Source organism: Octopus bimaculoides, chromosome 3 (genome assembly GCF_001194135.2).
Source record: "Octopus bimaculoides isolate UCB-OBI-ISO-001 chromosome 3, ASM119413v2, whole genome shotgun sequence".
Lineage (NCBI taxonomy): Eukaryota > Metazoa > Mollusca > Cephalopoda > Octopoda > Octopodidae > Octopus > Octopus bimaculoides.
Genome location: NC_068983.1, coordinates 93,001,506 through 93,015,861, shown reverse-complemented (window position 1 = coordinate 93,015,861; position 14,356 = coordinate 93,001,506). Strand labels below are relative to the sequence as shown.

At 33.9% G+C, this 14,356-nt stretch overlaps 1 protein-coding gene across 1 annotated transcript in view; it reads left to right on the top strand.

Annotated features, from left to right (window-relative positions):
* LOC106877699 (neurexin-4) overlaps positions 1 to 14,356 on the top strand; it is a 424,377-nt gene that overhangs the window by 232,876 nt on the left and 177,145 nt on the right. Inside the window, exons 15-16 of the mRNA XM_052966322.1 lie at positions 9,356 to 9,655; positions 11,155 to 11,325. Of these exons, the coding sequence (XP_052822282.1) occupies positions 9,356 to 9,655; positions 11,155 to 11,325 (471 nt within the window). The remainder of the gene's footprint in view (positions 1 to 9,355; positions 9,656 to 11,154; positions 11,326 to 14,356) is intronic.

Sequence of the window (14,356 nt, the reverse complement as noted above, 5' to 3'; positions counted from 1 at the left end):
TTTCATTTTTAAAGTGAAAGTATTTGACATGAGTGTTTTTGTTTCACTTTAGACACGTAATACTTAAATAGTGGAGGAGATATTATGTTGCCGTGTGCTCGAACTCTGCAAGAAGTTAATAATGTTTTTTGACTAAAACACAACTGGAACCCTAAGTAAGGCATGTGTAAAATTTGAATGAAATTGGTTGCGTAGTTCTCGAGTTTTAGGGATTCACACAGACAGACAGACAGACAGACACACATTCTTATTTTTATATATATAGATATGTGTGTGTGTGTGTGTATGTGTTGGTGTGCAGCCTTGTCTTGATATTACATGATAATTGTAAATGAACATCTTTATCATACAATGTTGTTCATTTCCAGTTACCTGTAGTAACATGTTTGTCCATGGAGAAATATTTTTTCTTGGAAATAGGTGAGGGTCAATAACAGGAATGACACTGAATGTAGAAAATTTGCCTCAGCAAATCCCATTTGACAAGCACGATACAGTGGACATCAAATAATGATGATGAATGACCACTTGTAGTGCACCAACAGTGACCTTGGCTATAATTGCTAAAACAACTTCAAAACTACCAAAATTATGTCAAATTGTAAAAAAAAAAGATATTTCTTGTAAAAATGTTTTATTGTGGAATTCTTTGAAAACTATTTGCTCTGATATTTCATTATACGAGGGTTGGGCTGGTTAGGAATACTTTCTTGCAACATTGTGAAAGATTATTCTATGGAATTTGGATAATAAAATGTTTAACAACCTATTTCTCATGTGTGTGTGTGTGTATATATATATATATATATATATATATATATATGTGTGTGTGTATGTATGTATGTATATACAGGGTGTTTGGGCTAAATTCAACAGTTAAAATGAAAGGAAAAGAATACACAATATCCCATTTAAAAATGAAAGTATTCTAAAAAATTCAAAAAGTATCAATTAAATTATAGCTGGGAGATAACAGTTTATTCAAAGTAGCCACCCTCAGCTTCCACCACAGCCTCAAAATGGCGCCAAATCCTGGCACATATGTTCCTCATTGTGTCCTTGGAAGATCTTCAAACACCTCTTTGATCTTGGTCACCAGCTCATCCTTGGTTTTGCAGGCAGAGCATTTGGTGTCTTTCTCAATCACATCACAGACATATGTGATCCATGGGATTGCAATCGGAGGAAATAAAAAACCAGAAATTGGGTTTGGTGAAATCATAGGAGTTCTCCAACAACCTCTTTTGACTCTTTCTGGAGGTATGGCAAGCAACTGAATCCTGCTGCCATGCATATGGTCTTCCAGCAGCATCCCTCTCCAGTTAGGGTTTGACCACATTATCCAGCAGCTTCACATAGCCATCAGAATAGAGCCCTGTTCCTACAGTTGTTGGATGAATTCTGATATGCAAATGCAGTCAGAATACTTGCTGTATCCCTTTCTGCTGGCCACAGCTTCATAATCTCCATTGCAGCTGTCCATGTCACATTTTACAGTCTTTACAGTGTTCACAAAGCATTGAGCAGCAGTCATGATGTTGACATTTTGATACCTGCGTGAATCATCATGATACTGGTAACTGTTTTCCTATGTATAGATGGTTTTCCAGTTCTCTATGTCAGCTAACTTTTTCTCAACTACAACTTTAACCTTTATGCTCTTCAACACCATTAACTGTTGACTAACACATCAAGTGGTTACTGAACATAGGAGATTACAATATCATCAAATTTTGTATGTATGTATATGTGTGTGTGTTTGTATCTACATGCACATATACATATATATTACATTGAGCATTTCATTCCCCCACTCCCATTCCTAACTGAACCTCCAATTTATCTCATTGGAGATACTATTGATTCATTCTCACACTTTACCACGAATGTGAGTAGCTACATGGCTCCTCTACCACTCTAGTACCTGTGGTACAAAAGCAACACCAGTACTCACTGTAAAATGGTTGGTGTTAGGGAGGGCATCCAGCCTAAACCATCCAACCTTCACCAGGATGGAACATTAAATACTGATGATAATAATGTGTGTGTCTGTGTGTATTTTCATATATGTGTGTATATATATATATATATATATATATATATATATATATATATATATATATATATATATATATATATACTAGATGTACCCATGACTCATAGGGTCAGGACCACTCCAAGCTGAAAATGTCAGTGCACAGTGGCAAAGGAAAAAATACTATTTCAAACTTCATGCAATAAAATTCTTGAATAATACAATACTCCTACCTTTGGTGTGATAACATAAACATGACCAAGTATTTCTTCTTTAAAAACATTCAGATGGCCTTCAACTTTTTTTCCTCGCTTTTTCTTTGCCATTGTTTGTTACTACTGTTCCAAGTGAAATTCATGGGTACTTCAGCATAAAGTAATATTTTTGCAAAGTCATCATTGATGCACAATGAAAAGAATTCTGTCAATGTTGTTCTCATATGTCATTCATTGACAGCCATATCCTCATTATTTCTGAGCTATATTCTTGGTTCATCTTGTAGATGAACTTGTAACCTCACTATTGAGGGTGCTCTTTCATGAAAGCTGTAGAAATGATTAAGAGAAGAAAAAAGGCCAGGTGGCAGTAGCTGCGATGACTCTTTGAAGTGTTGCCATACATTTTCAACTTGATTTTTTTTTTTTTCTTAAATGGGGCAATGACTGTTTTATTTGTAATCTTTATCATCTTAATCAAAGGGCAGGAAAACAGACAAACTTTGAGTTTTAGTATAATATATATATATTATTGAACCCATACTAGCATGGAACATGGACATTAAGTAATGATATAAATATGCAAAATAGACTGCTAATCATATTTTTGAAATTCCAAGTAGCCATCGCGCTCTCTCTCTAGACACATGTATGTATGTCGATAGATAGATAGATAGATAGATAGATAGATGTGTGTATATTTTTAAAATTAACTGCAATGTATTTGTGATACTATAAATAAAATTACAACTAATATAATTTTAGAATTGAAAATTTTTATTCCAAAATTTCTTTTATTCAAAAAATTTTTTTTTTTTAAATTGTATTACAAGTATAGAACGCAAAATAAATAGTTTTCAAGATGCATAAACTCTGGCAAAATATAGAAGACAAAGCTTCAGTATTGATTAACCTTTGGCATAAATTTTCATGGAATATTTTGCCATTTTATATACCCCCATTTTTTTATATTTTTTTAATAAATTTTGGTCTCAGTGAATTTGCCTTAATTTTATTTCTTGTGAAAAATAATGTCACTGATAGTAAAATGAGCTGAAATTAGTGAAGAATAAAGTAACAAAGAAAAATATATACCTAGAGGGATCCAATTTGATCTCATTTGATTTTTTTTCTCTCTCTCTCTACTCTTTCGTTCAAAGCAATGCTGCGTGTCTTGTAGGTAATTAAATGCCGAAATAGGCAACCATGAATAGTACAATGTTTCATGCTACTCAAATTTGTAATAGAATTTGATGTACTGCAAATCTATGAAGCCGACATTATATAGATATACTATATTTATACATTATTATTATTGTTGTTGTTGTTGTTGATATTGATTTTGCTGTTTTCTGTTTTATTCATTAAATAATTCTACCTTCGGCAGTTTTAAGTGGAGTTTTTCTTATTCTAGTTCTGATTTCACCTACTTTTATGAGCATGCATGCATTTTACAAAAATGCAACCAATTGTAAAAGCATTGTAAAACTTTTCTATTTCAGGCTCCTTTGTTGCATTCCCAGTTAACCACTGATCCTTGTATAGAAATTTATCTCTATCAACACATAACCATTTTAATTCTCAAAAAAAAATATAAGACAGATTTTGTTTTATCTTATGATTGTTCTTTTTTTTTTTTTGGTATTTTCCTTTCTACAGATAAATTTAACCAAAAATAAAATATGACTTTTAGATTCTTATTTATGAATTAATACTAAATTTATTTAATTTCTGCATTCCTAAAGTATATTTTTTCCTCATAATTTTGAAATCTAATGTAGATTTTCCCTAAAATTTATAAAACTCAGAAAATGCTGAAAATATTTTTAAAAAATGGTTTCTATTTACATTATTTTTGCTCTCTTTCTAATATTTTCTATGTGAGCATGCTTTCCTATGTTAACTTAGATTTATGTACACATTTCCTAGGGTTAGCATAAAAGGGAGTGGGGTTTAACTCTATTATGACTAGTATAATTATTCCATTGGTTTAAAAAAAACATTACATGATTTTTGAATTTATTGGGTATTTCTTTTTAGGAGAACTGATGGCATTAAAAAACATAAGAGTATGATGAAAATAAATTTTAATAGATATTATTATTAATGCTTTTTTTTTCCTAATAACACAGAATTAATTTCTTGTTCCATTATAATACTGAATGTGTATATTTGTTTATCACATTCATTTTTTCATGCTAACATGGATAATATATATATATATGTATGTATATGAGAGAGAGAGAATTATTGTGCTTGTATGTGGGTTTGAATGGGTGTATATTTATACATGTATGTACAGTGTGTGTGTGTGTATCAGAGAATTGATGTATGTGACATGCAGTTTGGTTTCTGTTAGGGCATAGTTCCACCGTTTCCCTCTTCATAATGTGACTACTGAGGTGAATTTCATGCTTAAGAATAATTCAATAAACATAACCTTCATTGACCTACAGAAAGGCTTCAACAAGATACTATGATTTGTTGTCTGGTAGACTTTAAAGAAACTAGGTATAGATGATTGATTTGTTCGAACCATTGAGGCCATGTACAGAGATGCAACCATCAGGATGAGGTTTACTATTGAGTTCGACGGGCTTCTTTCAGTTTCCATCTACCAAATCCACTCACAAGGCTTTGGTCGGCCCGAGGCTATAGTAGAAGACATCCAAGGTGCCACGCAGTGGGACTGAACCCGGAGCCATGTGGTTGGTAAGCAAGCTACTTACCACACAGCCACTCCTGCGCCTGTGTACATGTGTGTGTGAGTAGATGCATATATGCTTGTATATATACGTGTGTACATATCTAGTATATATAAATCATAGTTTGTGTGTGTATAATGACTAATGCATACATTTCCACAATTCTCAACCAATTTTCACCAAACTTTACACACATTACTTATGTCCCAAGGATGATCATGCACTAAACATTTTGACCAGAGCTCCAGCGTAAATGGACCTAAATGGGCATAGTTTTTTTGTATGTAGGGTCTTCCATACTTTTATAATCTTTTTTTTAATAAAAGTGAAAGGATTTTGTCTATTTATTTCTACTGTCCACTTGCCATGGTGATTAAATTGCTAGCATGGGTTGGACAATTTGACTGAGGACTGGTGAACCAGATGGCTGTACCAGGCTCCAATCTGATCTGGCAGAGCTTCTACAGCTGGATGCCCTTCCTAACGCCAACCGCTCTGAGAGTGTAGTGGGTGCTTTTACCTGCCACCGGCACAAGAGCCAGTCAGGCGGTACTGGCAACGGTCACACTCAAAATGGTGTTTTACATGCCACATGCACAGGAGCCAGTTCAGCAGCATGTTTTTTCACATGCCAGTAAGATGACGCTGGTAACAATCATGCTCAAATGGTGCTATCCAATACCAAACAATTTTAATCTCCATATTTAAACTGCATTAAACTTTGGCAAGCTTACCTTTACCTATTCTGAGTTACTTGAAAGGTGATGTTCCATTGTCTCTCTTCTACTTGTTCATACCTTTATTTACCTACTAATGCATTGTTTCACTTTAAGGATGCTTATTTACCCAGCCATTATGAGATTTCGACTGTTGTCTATTGTTTCAAATACTTTTTAGCATTGTTGTTCTCGACTTTTTTAAACAATCACATATGATTCATCCCAAAGAATCAATCTTTAAATAAGAGTTTTGCTTCCACTAGCAAAAGCTATATGTATCTTTCAAAAAGCTCCATACCAATTTAACTTTATGCAACATTTGCTGTTAATTTATATGCAGGCTATGTGGGAAGACAGAATAAAGGGGCTTTTGTTAGCTTATCTCTCCAAAAAATAACTCCCTTTGCTGCTGGAAAAAATAAACTTGCAGAGGGGAAGTTACAATGTCTTCCTTCAATTTCATTACACCATTTGTGCGGTTGATACTAACAGGATATTTCACTTTCATGTAAAACAACTATATTTTGTAGTCATTATCCATAATCTATTCCCCAAACACTTCAGTAGCTCTGCTTTGCATCACTTGCGGACTTGTTCTATGATCGTTAAAGTACAATGACCTCCACATTAACCAGCCTTCAATTCGATTTTCCATTCCTAGGCTAATCGGAAATATAGATTGCCATACTATTCATAACTCTTGTCGGTAGTTCAATTATTTGGTGAAAAAATACCATCAAAGCAACTTAAACCATCCAAAGGATGGGTGCGTTTGCTAATATATGTATATATACACACACACACATACAGGTAAAGGTGCATGGTTCAGTGGTTAGAGCACTGGGCTCACAATCATGAGTTTGATTCCCAGACCAGGATGTGTGTTGTGTTCTTGAGCAAGACATTTTATTTCATGTTGCTCCAGTTCACTCAGCTGTAGAAATGAGTTGTGACATCATTGGTGCCAAGCTGTATAGGCTTTTGCCTTTCCCCTGGATAGCATTAGTTGCATAGAGAAGGGAGGCTGGTATGCAATGGTGAGTGCTGGTCTTCCATAAATAACTTTGTCTGGATTTGTACCTCGGTGAGGAACTTTCTAGGCGAAATCCCATGATCATTCATGGCCAAAGAGGGTCATCTATATATAGACGTGCTCCACACATGTATATGGGCATATTTGCATATATATATATATATATATATATATATATATATATTCATGTGCACATATGTATATATTGTTCAAATATATGTCACCGGCAACTCTGAGTCATTTCCCTTGGCTCATTTTTATTTAAATTATGCAAATTACCTAAGTCATAAGTATTTTATTTTTTTCTTCTTTATAGATGTCTATATCTCTTGACTACTGGAAATAAAGAGGATAGCTGTGCTGGTGTTGCCTATTGATGCAGAAACACTTGTCAACAATTCTCTTATCTTCAGACAATAAGTCTCTCCTTTTCTTTAATGGCACTTCAGCTTTGGAGGATTTTTGATTCTTGAGGATATCTTTCTTTTTCATATGGAGGTGGAGATAATATTGATTCCAAATTTTGGCACAAGGCCAGCAATTTTGGGGAAGAGGATAAGCTGATTACATCATCCCCAGTGTTCCACTGATACTTATTCTGTTGACATCAAAAAGGATGAAAGGCAATGTTAACCTTGGCAGAATTTGAACTCAGATCATAAAGATGGACAAAATACTGCTGAGCATTTTGCCCAGTATGCTAACAATTCTGCCAGCTCACCGCCTTTAGGTGGAGATAATATTAACTTAAGAATACATAGTGCATTTGTATCTATCTATGCTATTCATGTGTATGTATATTCACACACAAACACACACATGTACAATATGTGCATGTATATGTGTGTGTACGTTTCTTAATACTGAGAAATTTGTGGTTTTGGAGTGTTAACTCCTATTTCTATTTCTAGCAAGTGGTATTCTGGTACCCTAACTTTTATATATATATACTGATATGTTTCATATGTGCAAGTCTACATAGTCTTTTGTGTGTGCATGCATGTGTGTGGACTAGTGTTTTCATGTGTGTATGCATACAAGTAATCTACTACCATCACCTTACTTGTCCAGTTTTTTTTTTTCTTTTTCACCTTCTATGCTTTTCCCCATATGAGCTTTTCTTACTTATATTTATCTATCCTAAGCAATAAACATCCCAGCTTTTGGTGCACTGGCTGCCCGTTATTGATACCACATATACATTGGAATTATAACCTACTGCAGCCATTACAATAGCTTGAGTATGCTGATAACAAAATGAAACCACACCCCTATTTATTTCACTAAAGTAATCAGTGATTAGGGGATACCATCAGTTCTTTACTGGGTCCAATATCCACTCACACATTTTTTATTCTTTCTGCTAGCCCAGCTTTCTTTTTCATTCACCATTGTGGCAGACTATTTTCAACTAAACAGTTGAATGTGAACCTAATGAAAACGTACACCTGATGGCTACAAGATACTTATGATATGTAGGATGAACCCAATGTGCTTTTGAATCAGCTGTAGCCCTTGACTTCCATGCCTTTTATTTGTAGGTTTGATTATCACATTATAAGCAATGTTTGTTGCTTTCAAAATAAAGTTGTATAGCATCTATCATCTTATAGGAATTTTCTATCTAATATAAATGTGGGACAGACTGTATTTGATGCATCAGTTATTGAGCAGTCTGTATTTTCTACACAAACCATGTTTATACTGGAGACTAACCAACTGCCTTTTTACCACAATCACTCACCTGATCCTACTACATTATCATTATGTATATATATATGTATAGATGTGTACATGTATGCTTGTATGCATGTGTGTTTATATTTATGTCTGTGTGGGTGTGTTATATGTGAAGACAAGGCTGTCAGGCACATGCGTTATATTAGCTGAATTATTGCAAACAACTGTTGATCTTGCTGTGCTAAATAGCAAGGTAGATGAAGTATATATATTCTTGTAAATTACAGCTAAAATGACAACATTGAATGTTAGATAATTGCACATATTGAAGTGTTTGATTTTTCTGTATTAAATGGATGAAAACTGAAATACATCAATATCATTTTGATAGTTTATGAATAATTGGTAAATTTACCAGAATCGCCATAAAAGAATTTGCTAAATCCTTTATAGAATTGCTCTTCAATATATGTAAAATACATAATGATATTTCTGTTGCACACACACACACACACATATGAATGATCCCTCTTTCTCACTTTCACTCTCTCCCTCTCTCTGTTTATAAGCAATGAGTGTTTGTGCTAATTTTAACCCAATTATCTTTAAGATTTCTATTTGATCTTCATAATTAGAGGCTTTAGTATTCTTGGGTTTCAATTATATATATAGAATGTTTGACACTTTTTAGTCCCAATTTGTTTGGTATTTTTTCTTTTCTTCCATCTCTTTCCCTCTCTCCCCCACTCTCTCTCTCTCTCTCTGTCTCTCTCTCTCTCTCTCTCTTCCCTTTCTCTGCTCTACAAAAGATGTCTAGTTTGTTATAGATGGTACCTATTCTTAGTTATAGACTCATTCTAGTGAGTATTTTAGTCAGTGTTTCATATGCAGTTTAATATATATATGTTGTATCATTTTATTTTCAGTCAAAAACATTTATTCATTTTTGTTTGCAATTTGTCTTGCAGAGGATGGTGTCCATGAGACATATGGATGGTGGGTTGGCAGAACTTACCAACCAATGTATTATTGGGGTAAAGCTGCACCAGGTTCCAGAAAGTGTAACTGTGGGCTTGTTGTCAATGGCTGTGCTGGTAAAAGTACTACTTGCAACTGTGACTCCAATTTAGCAGACCAAACAGACTCTGGATACCTTGAACACAAAGACTACCTGCCTGTTCTTGAATTGCATTTTGGTGACACTGGTACTGTGACTGACAATAAATTTGGCAAACATCAACTTGGAAAACTTATGTGCGAGGGTGACAGTAAGTGACATTAATTTTGTACTTCACTATAAATTTCACCATTTTAGCTTAAACTTTAAAAACAAATTTTTTGATATTATGTATACTATTTATATTAGGTGCATGGCTTAGTGGTTAGGGTATTCAGCTAATGATCATAAGATCATGAGTTCAATTCCTGGCGATGTGTTGTGTCCTTGAACAAGACACTTTATTTCACATTGCTCCAGTCCACTCAGCTGGCAAAAATGATTACTACCTTGTCACATTCTGTATCATGCTGAATCTCCCTAAGAACTATGTTAAGGGTACATGTGTCCGTGGAGTGCTCAGCCATTTGCATGTTAATTTCATGAGCAGGCTGTTCTGTTGATCAGATCAACTGGAACCCTCATCGTCGTAACCAACAGAGTGTCAATTATATTAGTTAGATTGGTGTCCTCATTTCGATTGTTACCTTCACTATGTTCCAGCCTTCTTCAGAGTTCTTATATTGAACTTGGTTGTGTTGTATTGGAATTTTGAACCTAGCACTAAATTTCATCTACAGAGGTAGACTTTTTTTTTCCTTCAGCTGAGTTATGTGAATGACTTTAGTGTCTTGCCTAAGACTGAACTCAGAAACTCAAGGTCTTTATCTACTTGTAGATAAAGACATTGGTTAATGCAGTACAGTCATCTAGAGGTTCTGAGTTCAATCCCAGGCAAGGCACTCATATAATTCAGATAATTCAATTGAAGCAAAAAAATGTCATAGAATGCAGAGAGTGGAATGAGAACAAATAAAGGGTTAGGTTCAAAATTCCAATACAACAACCAAGTTCAACACAAGATACCCAAAGAACATGCAACAGCTAAAACATAACGAAAGTAACAATCAGAATGAGGATACCAGTCTGACTAATATAGAAAGTACAAATAATATATTGTTTATTATCATTATTCTGAAACAGTGGTTCTTTGAGATCATTGCTAAAATAAGGTTTGATATTGTTCACTAATAAAAGCTAACTAAGAGAAACAAAAATTTTCATCCAGATTCATGCAGTAGTTACATTTTATTGATTTTTATCCTGGACTAACTGCATTTCATCAAAATTTCTAGTTTCTAACAGGATTAGTAGATTTATATAAAGAAAGTATGTCAGGAATTTAGGAGTTAAGATGTTAGAGAAAAGTACCAGATCATATTTGGAATGTTACTTGAAATAAATCAACATTCTAACCTATTCACACCATGAAATTGGTGAAAGGCACTGGCAGTTAAGTTCCTTGGGGTTTAAGAAATATTTACATTATATTGGCTCCTATTTTACACACCAAGTTCAATGCCTCCTTGCTGAATTATCATTCAACTAGTATCATCAGGATGTACATTCTTTCATACATTTATCTAAAACTGTTACATAAATTGTTGATAGCTTTCTTTTTATGTGAAAATGTTTTCTTTGATATAGATTTCCATTTGGTTGTTTTTCATGATGATGAGATGTTAAAGTTTTATTGCTTTTAATCTACAGACTTATTTGATAATGTGATAACTTTCCGCAAGGCTGATGCTATCATTAAACTAAACACCTTTGATGCAAAGAGTTCAGGAGATATTTGGTTCCAGTTCAAAACTACTGCCCGAGATGGTGTCATGATTCACTGTGTTGGTACAAAAGATTATATCAAGGTTGAGATTTTTAGTAAGTAATATATTTATTATTGTTATATGACAGACAGAATTCCTTGTGATATTTAGCTACACCTCTTTAGTAAATGACTATTAATCCCACTAGCATTGACTTCATTTTTCATCCTTTAGACATCAATAAAAAAAAGTATCAGTTACATACTGAGTGTACATAACTATATGACCCCTACAAATCTGTGGCCTTGTGCCTTTGTTGATGAACATTATTTTGACAGTTTCATGTGAGTTCCTGCTTCATCACCAGGTCCAAGGCATGTGCAGCCTTATGTTTTTCAGATTGTAGACCCCCATCTTAGTACATTGTATCTGTTTTTCCTTTTCTATAGAGTTTGATTTATTCTTTTTGGTGCTATTTTACTGTTTCCTCTGTTGTGTAAAGAACATGCAGTTTTTGTAGTATCTTGTCAGGTGGTGAATATGTGTTATGGGTTGCAATATCAGACAGTTATTCTATATCATATCTGGTGTGTGTGGCAGTAATGCATTACTGCTGGATGGAATGTGAGTTGTGTAGACTTATAGTGCCAGGTATGTTATAATTACATGGAAAAATGTGAGCATGAAAAGTTAAGATTATAAACCTGGAAAAGTACAGGGCAAGTTATTACACCTGGAAAAGTATAGGACAAGCTATTGCTTCTAGTAAAGTAAAGAATAAGGAACTTTTTACTTAAAATATTGCAGCAAAGAATGTCAGTTCTTCTAATTTATCATTCTTAGTTCTCATCTTTTAAATTTATTGTACAAAACTGTTCAGTTAATTTGTAAGTGTGTCTAATTAGTCACTTTTTTCTGTATTTAAGGTAGTAAATTAGCCAAATTCTACTTAAATAAGTATAGTGTTATTTGTAAACTATAATAAAATAAGTTTTAATGTTCAAATTTTAATTTTAGCTGCAATATTTTAAGTAAAAAGTTTCTTATTCTTTACTTTACTTGAAGTAATAGCTTGTCCTATACTCTTACAGGTGTGATCCATGATTTTTCCAGGCATTACTGTTATAAGATAATTAATAATGTGTTAAAAATTTAAGATTTTAACTAATAAAATACTGAAATATAATATTTCAATTTTTCCATGTAAGTGATGATAATATTAATTTTTTTCATGTTTAATTTAAATATATGTTGTGATTGAATAATTTGATATTACTCATCCACACCAAATTAATGGCAGGGATTTTTACCATGTTGTAGGTTGCACCATGGCTCCCCAAAAGTTACAAACAACAAGACCCCAAAACCATCAGTTACCAGGCTCACCTTAACTAACCTAATTTTGCAATATTAGGAGTTCACAGGAATTCATTCAACACAAAAAAATTCCAATGATACCGGGATTGGGGGGGGAGACCCCCACTACCACTACCTCATTTTCTCCGAGCCAAAATAAGGAATTTGCAGCATATTAGGAGGTCCAGAGTACTTGATTCCACACGAAAAATCTTTGTCTTAGTGAAAATCATGCGGGTGTTAAGATAGAAATTTACCATAATCTTGTTGTTATTTAGCCTCAAATTAACCCTGATACTGCAAACCTATCATCAAAAACATTCCAGCCATCTTTTTAGGGATAATCTTGGACATTACATACAATGGGCGTGTGATTTAGGTAGGGGGATACTTTGGCTGCTATTTTTAGCGTGTCAAGCGATCAGGCTCTTTCATTGGTTTGATTGTGCGATGCGATTTTTTAACACATATTTGTAATATGTATATATATCATTGGCAGAAGTTAGAGAGTAAGTCAAAAGCTGAGAGATTCGTGTATTATCACTTATCAAACAAATTTGTCCATTGTCACTCTGTAACTTTTGACGAAATAACTTCTAAAATACAAAATTTTGTCAAAGACGTTAAGAGTAAACCCTGTTCTATGTGATACATTCCACCAGTATCGGAAGTTTGAAAGTGTTTAGTTAAAAAAATTAATTAAATAATCTGTATGTTTAATTGAAAAGATCCAAAATGGATGAAAGGCAAAGTCAACCTCGGTGGAATTTGAACTCAGAGCGTAAAGACAGACGAAATACTGCTTCTAAAATACAAAATTTTGTCAAAAACGTTTACTAAACGTTTACATAAAAGTTGACCTCGGTGAAATTTGAACTCAAAAATGTAACGACAGACGAAATACTGCTAAGCATATCACCCTGCGCGCTGATGTTTCTGCCAGCTCACCACCTTAGAATGTAAACATTCATTTTAGAAGTAAATTCTTTATTATTACTTAAGCGTTACTCCCTTACTTACTGACATTAAATTTTGTAACATTTTACCTCATAACTGTTTTTCTACTAATTCTTGTTCAATGTGACTAACACTTCTGAATTCCTCATGCACTTTTCTATCATTTAAGCCTAAGAAAAGTATACTTTTAATTTTGAATTAAAAAATTTACGTTAATTCAAGATGAATATCTGCCTTACTACCCCACTTGAGGTCACAGATATTTTGATGTAACTTTTTTTCTACTGAACCAAAACTCAAACTATTTATGCCAATGTGTAGCTGAGGAGGTGTCCTCTTTAAAACTATTAAGTTTGCAATTTAGTTGAGAACTGAATTAGTGGTGAAGCTTGGAATCTGCTGCAATTGATGAAATGGTGGACTTCAGAATATATTCCACTACTACCGTGGTTAAAAGATATCTATATATGATCACAGAGGAATCCAAGACAGGTTGCCCCTGGGAGCTCCTCTATGCTGATGACCTTGCACTAATTGCGGAGTCACTATCAGAACTAGAGGAGAAGTTTCAGGTGTGGCAGCAAGGACTAGAATTGAAGGGCCTTAGAGTCAACCTAGCAAAAACCAAAATCCTAATAAGTAGGAAGGTAGATAAAACACAAACCCCTTCAGGTAGATGGCCCTGCTCAGTATGTAGAAAAGGAGTAGGTAGTAACTCTATAAGATGTACCCGGTGCAAGCTATGGACACATAAGAGGTGCAGCAATATCAAAGGCAGATTAACTACGAAGTTAGTTTTTGTATGTGGCAGATGTTCAGGTGCAATAAACACT